Source organism: Myxocyprinus asiaticus, chromosome 5 (assembly GCF_019703515.2).
Source record: "Myxocyprinus asiaticus isolate MX2 ecotype Aquarium Trade chromosome 5, UBuf_Myxa_2, whole genome shotgun sequence".
In the NCBI taxonomy this organism is placed as follows: Eukaryota; Metazoa; Chordata; class Actinopteri; order Cypriniformes; family Catostomidae; genus Myxocyprinus; species Myxocyprinus asiaticus.
The window spans coordinates 42228277-42243557 of NC_059348.1; the positions used below are offsets into that span (position 1 = coordinate 42228277).

General features: G+C 39.8%; 1 protein-coding gene across 4 annotated transcripts in view; it reads right to left on the reverse strand.

Annotated features, from left to right (window-relative positions):
* The window catches only part of LOC127441532 (SPRY domain-containing SOCS box protein 4-like), a 131788-nt gene that overhangs the window by 64641 nt on the left and 51866 nt on the right, over window positions 1-15281 (reverse strand). For all 4 annotated transcript variants that reach the window (XM_051699068.1, XM_051699067.1, XM_051699069.1 and 1 more), the window contains exon 2: window positions 12915-13790. In XM_051699068.1, coding sequence (XP_051555028.1) covers window positions 12915-13620 — 706 coding nt within the window. In that variant the 5' untranslated portion in view covers window positions 13621-13790. The remainder of the gene's footprint in view (window positions 1-12914; window positions 13791-15281) is intronic.

Sequence of the window (15281 nt, forward strand, 5' to 3'; positions counted from 1 at the left end):
ATTATATGAATTCTGAAAGGGGTGTGTAAATGTATGTCCCAAAAGGCTGATTCAAACTTCTGTACTCAACTGTATGTACACTACAAATATATATTTTTGACGTAATTCATAGTTTTTGAAGCAGAATGTAGATAGGTGCAATGCCGCATCTGATATTTGATATCTTCACATGTGACACAGCAGGTGTCCCGCCCTGTCTGCTGATTGACGGATGCTGATGGGCCAATTAAAAAGCACAACAGCATTGCTCTAACTCCCTTACCCAAATGCTAATTTCCCACAAGCCTCTAAAAGATTAACATACAAAATCTGAGCCAGCTGCTGTCATCAACCGTTAAAGACAGAAGAGGAGAATAAACACAAACTGACAAAACACACATGCAAACACAACTGCTGTCTGGATGTGATGACATCAGGGCAACGTCCCAGTTCATGTACTATATGTCCTAAATAATATCTGGATGGCATACTTTTTCCAAGGAGGTTTGAAGTGTGCATCTATGAATGCTTTTTGGACTAATATTGCCAACAACTCCTTCTGCCACAGAGAAGTTTGTATTGGTTTGGTTGAAGAAAGATTACAACAAATGTAGGCCTGACGGTGCCTCGGCAGTTTTGAATAATTAAAAACTGCTGATATAATCCTAAAACGTAAGTATTAATGATTTTTCAGGTAAGCTAATTAATTTAGTGGCTGACATGCAAACAGTACGCAACACAGGGTGAAAATACATTATAGTGTTCCAATACTGGTGCACTCACTACAGTCAGTATGTGTCACCAGTGTAGCATTTACCATTAGTCCATAGTACAAGAATGTGAACTGGAATGCAGGCCAGGACCCAAAAAGGCTGTTCATTGGTCAAGCTAATCAAGTAACAGCTAATGCCAAACCATAGTAACTTCTAAAATTCATTTCTGACTGCAAATCGGTTGAAATAAGGTGAACAACAGAAGCCAACAGACTGAACAAACCTTGTAATACCTCTCTCTGTAGAAATAGTTTAGGTGTCTTAAGAGATTCGCTCACATCAAAGGGAAGAATATAACACAGTTTAGCAAACATAGCTTAGGTCTTAAGGAACAGATGTGGCCCAATGGCACTACTGCGTCACATTTGCCCAACATACTCTCAAATCAGAGAGAGCCTGAGAGGATACTAATCGCTCCGATAAGATGCAGACATCCCTGCAGACTTATCAGTCATGTTTGTCAGTGGCACAATGCAACGATCCTTACCCATATAGCAGCATTCTTTACTTAGCCAACCCATCTTACAAAAACACTGATACATCACTCTGCTGCACAGACACATTACCAGACAAATACATGCACACAAAAATGAGGCGCCTGAAGCAGACTTTGTCACGAGTTAATAATAGATGGGGGATGGGGTGGGTGGTTAGTGGATGGAGGGTGATATTTTGAAGGATCGTGATATTTTACCTCATAATACTATATAAAAGTTCATTTTTTAACATCAATATTTTTGGGGAAAAAGAGTTTGATCACCGTTTAGAGAAAGTTTGTGAGAAGACCAAACTTACTGAAGCATTAGGTCAATGAACAGTCAATTATTTATATTCAACCACAATGCAGAACCAGCTTAGAATGCACATCTAGAACTTGCTTCATTTGTAAGGATGTCTGTGGATTTCCTCTGTACAGCTGTTTTTACATTTGCATTTACATTAATAATCTTACCCAGATTATACTTTATAAACCAACAATGTGTGTGGTCATGCAAATGCCTTAAATGGATTTCCTTTATCAGGCTAAGTTTATAAATGGTTCAAGACACAGACAGATTTTTGCCCATTAACCTGATTTCAGATTGCATGTAAACACCTTCACCGTGGTCTTCTAAGTAGGGATGGGCATTTTGAATAATTTTGTTGTCGAGTATTATAACAAATAAAAAAAATCGAGTAATCGATTACTTGAAATTTAGAATTTAAGTTTAAACATGTTTTTCTAATGAAAAAATGAGCACTATGCATAAACTAGATAAAATAATAATAATAATAATAATAATAATAATTTGCACTCTGAAGCAATATAAATCACTTTAAATAAATGAAATGGTTTTTTTTGGGGGGGGGAGGTTTTTTGGGGTGGGGGTGAGGGGTGAACTATTCCTTTAACAACGTCATGCATCCACAGAGCCAACCAATGCAGCTTTCATATGGTTACCCACTGAAGCTGAGCAGCGTTGAGCCTAAGGTTAAGGTTGCTGCTGGAAGAGGTGTTAGTGAAGCCAGCAGGGGGTGCTTACTCTGTGGTCTGTGTGGGTCCTGACACTATACTGTAAAAAGACACCATCTTTTGGATGAAATGTTAAACTGAGGTTCTGATTCTCAGTGGTCATTAAAAACCTCAGGGCAATTCTCGTAAAGAGTAGGGGTGTAATCATGGTGTCCTGGCCAAATTTCCCCCATTGGCCCTAATCAATCATGGACTCCCCATCCATTAATTGGCAGTATCAGTCCTCTCTCTCCTCTCCACCATCAGCTGATGTGTGGTGAGTGAACTGGCACACTATGGCTGCCGTTGTATCATCCACGTGGAAGCTGCACACTGTTGGTCATTGAAGAGAGTCCCCTGTTCACTGTGTAAAGCACTTTGAGTGTAGTGTAAGAAAAGATCTATATAAATGTAACATTCATTCAGTGCATTGAGTTGTAACTGCAAGAATATAGGTGAGAGAAGCAGTTTCAATAGCCGCATTCACACAAGCAACCAGATAAAACCAATGGTTTTCCTTTTCTGGTAAATGTATCACATGTGCTGTTCACACATTCAGTACCATCAGTATGGAAATTTATAGGAAATTATACAACTATTCATTAAGGGAAATTGCCAGAGCAAAATTTACCAGTATTTTCAAAAAGGTTGTGTTCACACATGACCTCTAACCTGAAATTTGCATTTAGTAAGGTTGTAAGTGTGAAAGGGGCTATTGTTGCTCACAGCAGGCAAAGGCACAAAGGAAAATCTAATTGCAATATCCAAATAGTGTTTTACTAGTCGAATATTTAAAGCTACAGTAAATGAGTACTCGAGCAATTGATTACCAGTGAACATTCCTACTTACTAAGGATGTAAATCACAAGTTTCCACATTATATGATCTTATATCGATCCGGTGTTTGCTGATACCCCTGCTGTGATTATATTTCCATTCGATTCAGGGAAGCCTGTTATTGATATGAAATTATGTGCCTATTTTACAGAATCAGTTACATTTGTATTAACTCACAAATGCAACCAAAATATAAAATGAAAATTATAATGAGATTTAAATGAGATTAATGAGATCTCTGAAATGTGCAAATCCAGTGTCCATATTGGGAAATCCACAAATATTGGTGTGCTTGTAAATGTGCTCACTGATGTGTCTATGATATATGCTACCTCTATGGCTCTACTATGAAGTAGAGCAGCGAGTTTAGTACTTGTTGCGCAAAGCACAATGTCCAATGAAGACAAACAAAAAACAAGCGAGGAAGAAATCTCAAAATGTCACCGTTTTGAATCGCAATACACAACACATAAAGAGTCGCAATATACAGTACTGATTTCCGACCCCAATTTCATACATAGACAGGCAGAAACAGGAGGGACACAGTATACTTCTCAGTCACTGTGTTTACATGACAGTTGGCCTTTGTCTCATTCCCTTTCTGTCTGTATCTAAAACCGACGTAATTATCTACTGTATGTAGAGCTCGTTCCACATTCTCCGTATACCTGCCCTCGTCTCGTCCTCATCTTTCCCTTTCTAAATGCCGAGAGAGCACGCCAACAGAGCAGCAATGTGGATCAGACACTATTGTGTGATGAATCATAGCTAGAGCTAATTGGTGTTTTAATCCTTGACAATACAGGGCACAGTCACAGCAGCCTTCTGCCAGTCACAAAGAGAATGAGAGAGAGCTGACAGATGGGGGGCTCTCTGCCATCTCTCAATTATATCTACTATGTATTACATGTTCACAATGGGGCGGCACATGTCAATTTCCTGCTTGTTGCTTTGTTGAATGCTGGTAATTAGTTCAGGTATACATGCAGTCAATCCATTCTCTGTTCATCTTCCTCATTATGGATGGCATCAAGGCGCTGTATGCAGACAGACTGGCTGACCTCGCAATCTCAAGGGCTTCTGGGTCACAGACATGGCATGGAATGCTAACTGTCTTTCTGGTCCTTCTAACTGTCTGGCTCAACTCCGCCCCATCTGCACTGTGCGGCCTTTCTAGGCCATAACTAATGCATCTCGCAATATCTTTGATATTTACTTTAGTCAATGTCACGATGGTTACAGGTGTTATTCATGGCTATCGCAAAAACATAAAAGGTGCTTGACTACAGTTATTCCTTCATACAGACAATTTTCCAGCCATTCTTGTAAGCTGTTGTATGAACAAGACAATTTGAGTCACATTAGTAAATACAGTTGTCAATTCCTAACACTGACTTTGTGAATGTAGCCTGTATGTGATGTCATGAGGCTTTTTCAGAGCCTGCCTGCTGCTTTTCATTTGCAGTGCGATGAATCATAACGGCAGTGATAAACACTGTTCCATTGCCATGTAGATAACTTCTCAATATTCTGTCACTCATACGTGCACAGTACAGAACGGAGCTGACTGATGTGGGCTCCACCGAGGCATAGAAATATCTTACTTCTTGCAGATTTCTCGCTCTCTTTCACACTTTAGCATGCAGATGCCTACCCAAATTTGATACACACACTCACATAAACAGACACACAATAACATCTCTTTCCCACTCTGTCTTGAGTTCCTGTTCTCGCACAATGAGTATTTTAGGCTTTCCTCACAGATTTTCTTCTGAGTTTTTTAGTAGAGTTCCTCTCACTCAAATACTTCATGGAACGTGTTTCAAAACTTAATGAGCTACCTAGACAGTATTTCAAAGCAGGATAAGTGTATTCCAGAACAAGCCTATGATGCCCAAATATACCAAGTAGGTAGCTTACCACATTTTGAGACACCATGTGTACAGTATGATGGCCAAAAATGCTTTGTAGGCACCACACTAGGTTTTTAGACCAGGGACTAAAAACTAAATGTTTTTCATTTCGGTTGGTTCTTAGCAAAAACAGTATTTTTTCATTCTGGTTCAGAATTTCACAGCCTCCATTCCAAATGGTAACTGGTTAGAACAAAATAAAAGAACAGTTATTAACGTTCTTTTTAAAATGACAGACCTTTGAGCTTAAGCCCAAAGTATACTTCGGTACAGGACGCGTGACACAAATCTTGTCATCAGCAGAGTGCACGAGCATTGAACATGCGCAGCCAGATTTTTCTGACTGCGCGTCATTAGAGCGTCATTAGAATGTACAGTTGTCCTCAAGGTGGCAACATTCACATTTTAGCCATTGTTGTCAAAGAAGTGCTAGAAGAAGATGTAATCGCTGTTGAACAACAGGAGACAAAGATAAAAACAACACAACTCGAGTCTGAAGGACAATAAAGACATCTTTATGGGTCTAAACTCCTGAAGAGAAATAGTCCAGTATCTCATAGCAGTCATAGCACGCATGCACCAAACTCCTGTATATGCACAGTTTCATGAAGAATAATTTGGCAGGCTTGTGTTCTACTGTACACAGAAGCTGAGTGTTCACATCAAAATCGAAGTAAACTTTGGGCTTAAGGATGGGTGAAATACCAGTTGCAGTGTTGCCAGATCTTGCAAAAGAAACAACCAATGTGGTCTGGAAAAACAAGCCCAAAATAATCAATTGCCTCACCAAAATAGGGTTTTTTTTTTCGGTGTGGTGAATTTATCAGCATAGAAATCATAACAAGCATACAGTTAATTCATTTCAAACAGCCTTCGGAATATGCCCCGTCTGTCATTGATCGAACAGACAGATAGTCCCGCCCCAAACTCACACCATTGGTTGTGTCAGTGTTGTTGTATCAGGCTGGACGGGGTCGCTAAAAACACAGTTTGAGAAAACCTACAAAATAGCTGTTCTAGTTTTTTTTATTTTTATTCTTTGAACCATTTTTAGTCCCTGTTTGAGACACTGTGCCTAATGTCCAAAAATGCTGTCTAACTCAAGTCTGAATGAATATAAAGCCATCTTTATGGGTCTAAACTCCTGAAGAGAAATTGTCCTCCATCTCATAGCAGTCTTAGCACGCGTGCACCAACCGCCTGTGTATGCGCGCACCGTCAAATGGAGTATATTTTGACAGGCTCGCGTTGACTGTATGCACACGCTAAGCGTTTGTGTCAAAATCGAAGTATACTTTGGCCTTTAGATGCCCAAAATGCTAAGTATGCAACTCACTAGGTTTTGCGACACTATGCCTATAATGTCCAGGAATGCTGTATAAGTAGTCAGCTTACTAGGTTTTGAGACACTGTGCGATGTCCAAAAATACAGTCTAATGCAGCTCACTAGGTTTAAAAACACTCTGCCTATGATGACCAACATTGCTGTAGGTAGCTCACTAGGTTTTGAGACACCACATGTGTGATGCCAAAAAGATGTCCAAGTAGGCATCTCACTAGATTTCCAAAGACTGCATCTATGTTGTCCAAATATGCCATCTAAGTAGGCAGCTCACTAGATTGAGACACTGTGCCAATGATATCCAAAAATACCATCTAAGTAGGCAGCTCACAAGGTTTTGAGACTTTGTGCCTATTATGTCTAAAAATGGAATCTTAATAGGCAGTACACTAGGTCTTGAGACATTTTGCCTATGATTTTCACAAATGCCGTCTAAGTAGACAGCTCAATAGGTTTTGAGACACTGTGCCTACGATGTCCAAAAATGCCAGTCTAAGTAGGCAGCTCACTAGGTTTTGAGAATCTGTGAATAATGCATCAAGTTATGCGACAGCATTCCTATTATGGCCAAAAATGCTATGCAAGTAGGCAGCTCACTAGGTTTTGTGATACTGCACCTATGATGCTCCAAAATGCTGTCTAATTAGGTTGTTGTAGCTCACTACTTTTTGAGACACCATGCCTATGAAGCCCAAAATGCTGTCTAAGGAGGCAGCTCACTAGGTTGAGACATCACAATTATATACCCAAATATTCTGTCAAAGTAGGCAGCTCAGTTGGTTTTAGGCCCCATGTGTATGATGCCTAAAAATGCTAAGTACGCAGCACTAGGTTTGAGACATGTGAACCGCACCTTTAATGCACAAAAATGCTGTCTTAGTAGACAGCTTGCTGGGTTTTGAAACACAGCCATAGTTTCTCTCTCTCACAGCATAATACCATGGAAATATCAAACTCATTAGTAGCTATTCTAGTACCACTGAGGCTGCTTCTTCATTCAGACAGATGTGAGCATTTGTAATAAAAAGTTAGCTTTTGTCCTCGGAGATGTGTAATATGCCAGTGTAGGGAACATGCTTGCAAACTGTATATATTAAAATTAAGGCTGGGGTTTAAATTGTGCTGCACATATCTAAAAATGTCTTATAATACAAACTTATATTTTCCCGACCTCATTTTCCTTATTGCATTACCTATGATTCTCACTCTCTCACCTACAGTGTGCGCACACAAAGATAAACACTAATTTAAGTCATCATCACAATCTTAATACTAATTTGAAAAGCATTAGCTTCCAATAAAAGCTCTGCGATCCAGGCCATCTCGACATTCACAGAATTCTCTCCCTCTCTTTTGAGCATTACACGGTGCTTCCCTCATTTCATACAATTTTCCAGCAAATAGAGATGTTCTTACGAGAAGCTTTGAAAAGATTTCAAATGGACTTAGGGCCACTTACTGAGTTCCTCTATTACAATTCCTTCAGCCAAACTCTTTCCATCTGAAAAGCAGAAAGAGGAATCTTTCTACTTCAAACGAGGGGGCCTTTGAGTGTGTCCCACTCTGCTCTCTGTCCCCTGATATGGAGACACGCCAGGGAGCAGAAGACTCTGCACAGAGACACCAAGGCCTAAACGGCCTAATCCATATAAACAGGGCTGAAATGACACTGATAGGATTCTGCTTATGGGCTTTACTGCTGCTTATTAAATTAACACTTAGAAGTCATATACAATAATGGATTTTAGAAAGGGATAACATGCTTTGTCCAATTTTATATTCACATCAACCCTCAGGGGTCGACGGAAGCGCTGGCCCATCCTGCTGGATTTTTTCCTCATAACAGCGGAAACAACTTAAAATACTCCATCATTTTTGGGCATACAGATAAGTGTAAGACATCTTAAGTGTGAGACTATAAAGGGTCTACTTTTATTTGTGTACACTCACAATAACAACAAAACCTTGTGCTTTTGTAAAATAAAGAAAATAAACAGGGTGCGCTTTCAGCTATCTCTGTCTCTTTCTGAAACACGTCACAAAAATGAACTGAAACTCAGTGAATACTTATCAGACAAACATGAAACATATGTCTAAAGAAAGCTTAAAATGTCTACTTTTAAATAAAACAATTCAAATTTAAAACAAATTTTCTCCTGCAGTGTAATCTGTATGAAACTTAAGAGATGTACAGTTTCTCCTGGCTCAGCTAATTATCGCTAATGTGATCCCACCCACACGCAGAGGGCGCTATTCATACGGTAATGTGCTGAGGCAATCAATGCAAATTGTAAATGCCCCCAACAATGCTTTAAAAAACATCAAGTTCATCATCAGATTCATTCACTTTCCTGCACGTTTGGAAGATGGCACGCTACACAGGTGAGGAAGCTCTACAGATGGTCCTGGATAGTGACGAAGAGTTCAGATTTTCCTCAGAAGAAGAGCGGGACTCCAACGATGAACGTTTACATTTTGAAGAGCGACTTGATCCAGCCGAGGATACAATTTCGGATGAGTAAGTCTTTACTTGCATTAGTTGACATGCTATTTTATATAAACATATATAAGTATTCAAAGTACTGAAATTTGAAATATGTCCTAATAGGCAAGTTTTAGTTATATTTAAATGTTGTTTTGGCTAAAGCAGGTATTTACATTGTATGCTGTATGATATAAATATGATATGTAATATGATATAAAAATAACATTCGAATTGTTGGAATTCCTGAGCATGAGGAGGGCAGAGATATGGTGAAATTCCTAGACGAGCTTTTCCCGAGTCTGCTCGACATAACAGGCCACAAGCTGGAAATCGAGCGAGCTCACAGAGTCCCAGCTCACAGATCTGCTGAGGGAGGAAGACCCCAATCGATTCTGGCCAAATTTTTTAGATCATCCGATAAAGATCTCGTGTTGCGCCAGGCGAGGAGCAAAGGAAAGCTTTCTTGGAAGAATTACAATATTTTCTTGTTCCCGGACTTTGCGAACTCGACAAGAGTGAAACGCGATCGGTTTAGGGAATGCAAGAAACTCTTACATCAGCAGAAGATCACTTTTGCTCTGATGTTTCCAGCCAGACTGAGAATAAACACCAAGGACGGCAGCAAAGTATTTACATGTTCCAATCAGGCAATATCTTTTATTGAAACAATGGGTGAGCAACCATTGGGTGTTTTTCTTGTGAGTGGATAGACTCACTGTACATACTCTGGCTTTCGGAGGAAACTGGGTGCCATTTTTGTTTCCTTTTGCGTTGGCTCCGCCGAGTGGTTGGAGTTTGTTTTGTTTTGTGGATTAACACTTTTCCTTAAAGAAACTTTTGCATTGACGGAAGATCACTTTTACAATGAACAGATGACCACAAAATATCTACATGCCCACACAAAGGATGTCTTTTATAAAGCTGGTGGACTGTGTAAATCATGGGATATACTTTTATGTGGCCTCCGAGTGAACTGACTCTTGACTATCCGAGGAACCGGGATGCATGTTTTGTTTCATTTTGTGCTGGTTCCACCTTGCAGTTGGAGCTTGTTTTGTTAAATAACATTACTTCGGGACAGTTATGGATGAATCTGTCAGATCCTTGTGCTTATGCCTCCTGTTAGCTGGAGTATGATTTGTGGAGTATTTTCGTGGGACATTGGAATGATTATGTCATCTGCTGCACTCATCAGCTGGCTCACTTAAGATTCGTTTGTCTGACCGAGGAAACTGAACGGCTTTATATCGGCTGGAATTTGTTTTGTGAAGGAACACACCTTCGAGACAGTTCTGTGAATGAGTCTACACGTTCTTTGTGTTTATTCTGCCTATTGGCTGGGGTTTGTTTTACAAAATATTTGATGTTATGTAATTTTGCCTTACAAATTTTTGAGGCAAAATTGAGCAATCCGATGGCAAAGTTGTCGCGAGGGTCTCATAGGCGTAAATGGACTCCTTGAGTTTAAAGGGATTGACACCGGTTGGCGCTGTCGTGCGTTGGGTTAATGCGCACATTTTTCTTTTTTCTGTTTGTTTTGTTCGGGGGGAAGTTCGGGGTTTTATTGTTGCATTAATGTTGAAATGTGGTCTTCATAATTTTGTTTTTGGCACACAATTTATTTTTTCTATTATATCAAAATGTCAAATGTTAATATGAGTGGATTGTATCTCTCTCCATGTGGAATGTGAATGGGTTGGGGCACCCCATAAAAAGAAGGAAGGTTATTTCTTTTCTTAAACGTAAGAAATATGATATAGTGTTTCTTCAAGAAACGCATCTTTCCCCACAGGAAGCTGAAAAATTTGGGAAGATATGGGGTGGACATGTTTTCTATAGTGTTGGCTCAAGTAAGAGCAGGGGAGTCATTATATTGGTAAATAAACATTTACAATTCAAATTTCTCAAACAGATTAAAGATGAATTAGGAAGAGTCATTATTGTTTTAGCAGAAATTCAGGGGCAAAGTCTGATTTTGGCTAATATTTACGCACCTAACGCTGATGATCAGGGCTTTTTTATAGATCTTGAAGGAATGTTGCAAGCCGCTGGCACCCCTCATGATATAATTTTGGGAGGAGACTTTAATCTTTTGATGTACTCAGTCCTTGATCATAGTGAAACAAATGTGTGCAAGCCCGCTAGAGCAACATTGACACTTCACAGGATGTGTAAAAATCTTGGTCTTATAGATATTTGGAGGCTTTTGAACCTATCTGGTAGAGACTATACATTTTTTTCATCAGTCCATAAGATTTATTCTTACTTTTAAAATGTATTCCACAACAGATTACAGAATACATGCTGTAAAATGTAATTTGTAACGTATTCCGTTAGATTACTCAAGGCCAGTAACGTATTCTAAATACTTTGGATTACTTCTTCAGCATTGGTAGATTTTTTCACTTGTTTTGACTATAAAAACTCTGCTAGTACAGTAAGACAAAATACACGTTAAAAATACATTCTCTGAAAAACCTAAATATCTTATGCAGTATTGTTTGTAAAACAAGATCAATTTGTTTGATCTTGTTTTAAGGATTTTTAGATATTTTTACAGGTAAACAAATTATTATCAAGAATACGATTTTTGTCCTAATATCACTGGTCTTACTAGAAAAAAAAGAAATTATGATCCAACATAAATTTTCTTGATATAAAATGTGATTGTGCCTGGTAACGTGCATGTAAAATGGCTAGAAATAGCATTTTAGCTTAGCATAAAGCTGACAATTTACACAAGGTTTATTTCTATTTCTTCTGCTCCAAACTTACTTCAAACTTACTTCTCTGTCTGCTCGTATGAATGTAACACATCATAAGAAAGTGTTTCACCACTGTTCAAATGCACTTTGGATCGCATCATTTATATGTATAAATGTTTTCCATCTGAAAGGACTAAATATTAAATGAAACAAATGAAAATAAAATGCTAAGTAAATACTTTTTGAATGTAACTGTATTCTACTTACCAATTATTTAAATTGTTTCTGTAGTGGAATACAGTTACTTATATTTTGTATTTTAAATACGTAATCCCGTTACATGTATTCAGTTACTCCCCAACCCTGCATGTTACATTGTTCCTCACATTAATTATGAATGTGTGCTTGCAGCAATGGCCAAGCCCCCTGAGGCAATGCGAGCATGAGAGAAGAACCAGGCTCCATCTCTTCCACATTGTGGTCTTGAACAGAAAACAAGATGATGTTTTCAGGCTACCTTACTTTTAAACTCCTCTACCATACTCTCTACGCAGAAATGGTGTAACAGCAGGAAGCAAACAATCTAGAATATGTATTTACTGACACACAACCAGCTTATTAGAGACAATACCACGGGGGTTAATGTTTTGCTCAAGGGCACAATGAAGACAGCTCATTGCAGGGAATGAACCAGCAATCTTCCGGTTACCAGCGCTGAGCCTTAAAAGGGACGGTTTGCCAAAAAATGAAAATTCTATCATAATTTTTCATCCTCATGTTGTTCCAAACACTTGAAAATGTTAGCCAAAAACACAAAAGGAAATTTTAGGCTAAATGTTAGCCTGGGTTACCATTCACTTTCATTGCATATATTTTTCCGCTATTCAATGTAAGTAAATGATGACTGAGACTAAGATTCTGCCAAGCATCTCCTACCTCCATCAGGCCAAACAGTTCTGAGCATGGAGAGTAATGGTTCCAGTAGCATGTCTACTGTTCAATACAGTACAATTACAAACCATTAGTGGCCCGAATTTCTCAGCACAATTAGCCATACTCAGGACAGGAGAACCATTCTGTTGGAATGGCTGTAGTGATGTGGCATCTCACGATTGGTCACTTGCCCAGTCAGTCCTGATTTTGTAGCACCACAATAGAAAAAGAAACCTTAACTGTGCTAACAAGCACAGATTTGTACAGAACAGCAACATGGTGGAACCGTTCAGCCCAGTGGTGAGGGTGAGTAAATGATGACAGAATTGTAATTTTGGGTGAACTATCCCTTTAACCAGCACACTTTCAAAAAAGAAAGCATACAATTATTCAAGAGGATGAATAATGAATATAACACAGTTCTGGAGAAAGCACACAAGAAGTATTCAACTTACGATCTAGGCCATTGATGTAGCGCATGGTGATCTCACAATGGCCCCATACCGCACTGATGATGGGGTACAGCTTTTTGCCCTTAAGGCCTCTGAAGGCCACTCCAAGGTACTGTCCATCCACCATGAAGCTCAGCGTGCCCTCGTCCATATCCAGCACCACCATCAGGGCATCTGGCAGCACAAATGCCTCTTCTGGCTCCAGGAAGCTCGGATAGGTGGGGGCGGAAGAGGCCGGCCGGTTCTTACTGTTGTGGTAGAGCTTGTTACGTCCCAGATCCCAGCCCCAGGACTCACTATCACTGCCAACTAATGAAGTGTAGCCAACAGAGTGCAGCGGGGCATCTGCCGTGGCCACGCCCAACACCGCGTGTGTGCCCCGTTGCCTGGCCGGCCAGTGGATCCTCCAAACGTGGAGTCCTCGCGTGTATCCCACCTGTCCACGTATACCATCGGTGCTCTGGGCGACCGGATGCCGATGGAAGGTAAGTTTGTCATCATCCTTGATAAAGATGTTGAGAGAGCGGTCGTCTGGGTTCCAAGCATGTTGGAGCTGTTGTTCATGTGAAGCAGGGGGCATGTCCAGGAGTAAGTCCAGTCTGGCTGGCTTGAAAAAGTCTGGCCCTCTCAGTTCCCTCCTCAGGGGCCTAAAGGATGGCTCCCCACGTGCATCTACGGACTTTATACTCCCTGAGATCTTCTGGCCCATGGCTTGGCTGGGTCTAGAGGGAGGAGGGGAGAGGGAGGGAGGTGGCGCGACACAGGGTTTGGGCTTCCAGGGACCGCCGTTAACTCATGAAAGCACCAAGATGTCAGCCTGAGGCCCTCAAACTCACGTCAGCGTCTGGCAGAGGCAACAGTGCCAGTCTTACTGAAGCCCTAAGAGGAAACACACATACACAAACACACAATGTCATTAAAAGAGTAATAACAGAGAGACCAATGTGTAAGTGAGTGTGTATTTACACTTCATGTGTTTTTTACAGATTGCATAGCTAGCATAAATAAGTGTTAACGCCTACCAAGATACTTTCGAGATAACAAACCAATCACTCCTCAAGAGGTGGTTTGAGATGCATACAAGACGTGACTCAGCCAAGTGTAAATGCATCTGGTTGTTACATAAACTTTAACCCTCCCAAATGGAACTACGTCAGATTACAGAAGTTTAGGAGCCCAAAGACGAAAAAGAAAATAAGCCACATAACAGCTGTTGTGTTTTGTACCCCAATCGTAAAAGCAATTTTAGCCACCTCCTCTTTTGAGTCACATCAAGTGTAGCAAAATTTTGCTGCCCAACATTACCATTATCATGGAGGTAAACTCTGTTATTGCGGGAATAGCAGATCAGATTTATATCTGTGTTGCAAAGACACATTTATATTCCCAAGTGTCAACTGAATATGCATACCAAATTGGATAGCAATTCAATCAAGACGCATGTAGTGACTAACTGTAAACAGGCCCTTAGATGGTCACTTGAATGCATGCAGTAATAATAACAATAATATCAGAGGTGTTGAGGATGAAGCCATAGAGGAGGCATAAAGGCAAATGATAGTCAACAGACTCAAGATGAGCTGAAGGACAGGACCAGGGCTTTGATGCTGCCAACACAAGCCTGACAGCGTGTGAGAGGGTGCCGTGGGGAACGCTGCAATAATGAGGGCAGCAGGTGAGAAAGAGACACAATCTGTATGACATACAGGGACACTCAACACACAAACACTCACATACACACACACAAACATATTCACACACGACAACCCATTTCACCTTCAACTTAAAAACAACTGCTTATGTCATAACACAGAGGAAAACAGACCCACACATATTCCATTTTAAAAAAGGTTATACATGGCAGTCATTCAAAACAGCTATTTAGCAGAAGCATTAAAGGTGCGCTCAGTACATTTTTGCTTGTCTCACCTTAGACTTGACACCTAGTAGTGTGGATGCATCATCATTCAAAATCAATAGTTTTCAGTTACAGGTGCCATTGTAGAAATTCACTATTCACAACCAGCCATGATTAATTTAATCCAAGAGTGAAAGCGTCCAATAACAAGACGGTTACTGAGATTAAGCGAGAAGTATTCAGCTGGTCATGTGATTCTAAAATGGCAGCCCCAATGTAGAATAAAACAGCTTTTACAAGGTTACTGATATGACTTAAGTCCCCATCTCATGTGAGCAGTCATGATTTTATACATATGTTTCAAAATTACAATTAATTTCTTTAAGAGTAAAACTTTTTTAATGGGGAAAAAATTACAGAGTGCACCTTTAATGAAAACAAAATACTACAAAAACAGGCCTGCATTAATAAATAAATAATCTAAATATTAGGTGCTTGCTTTTATAAAACTT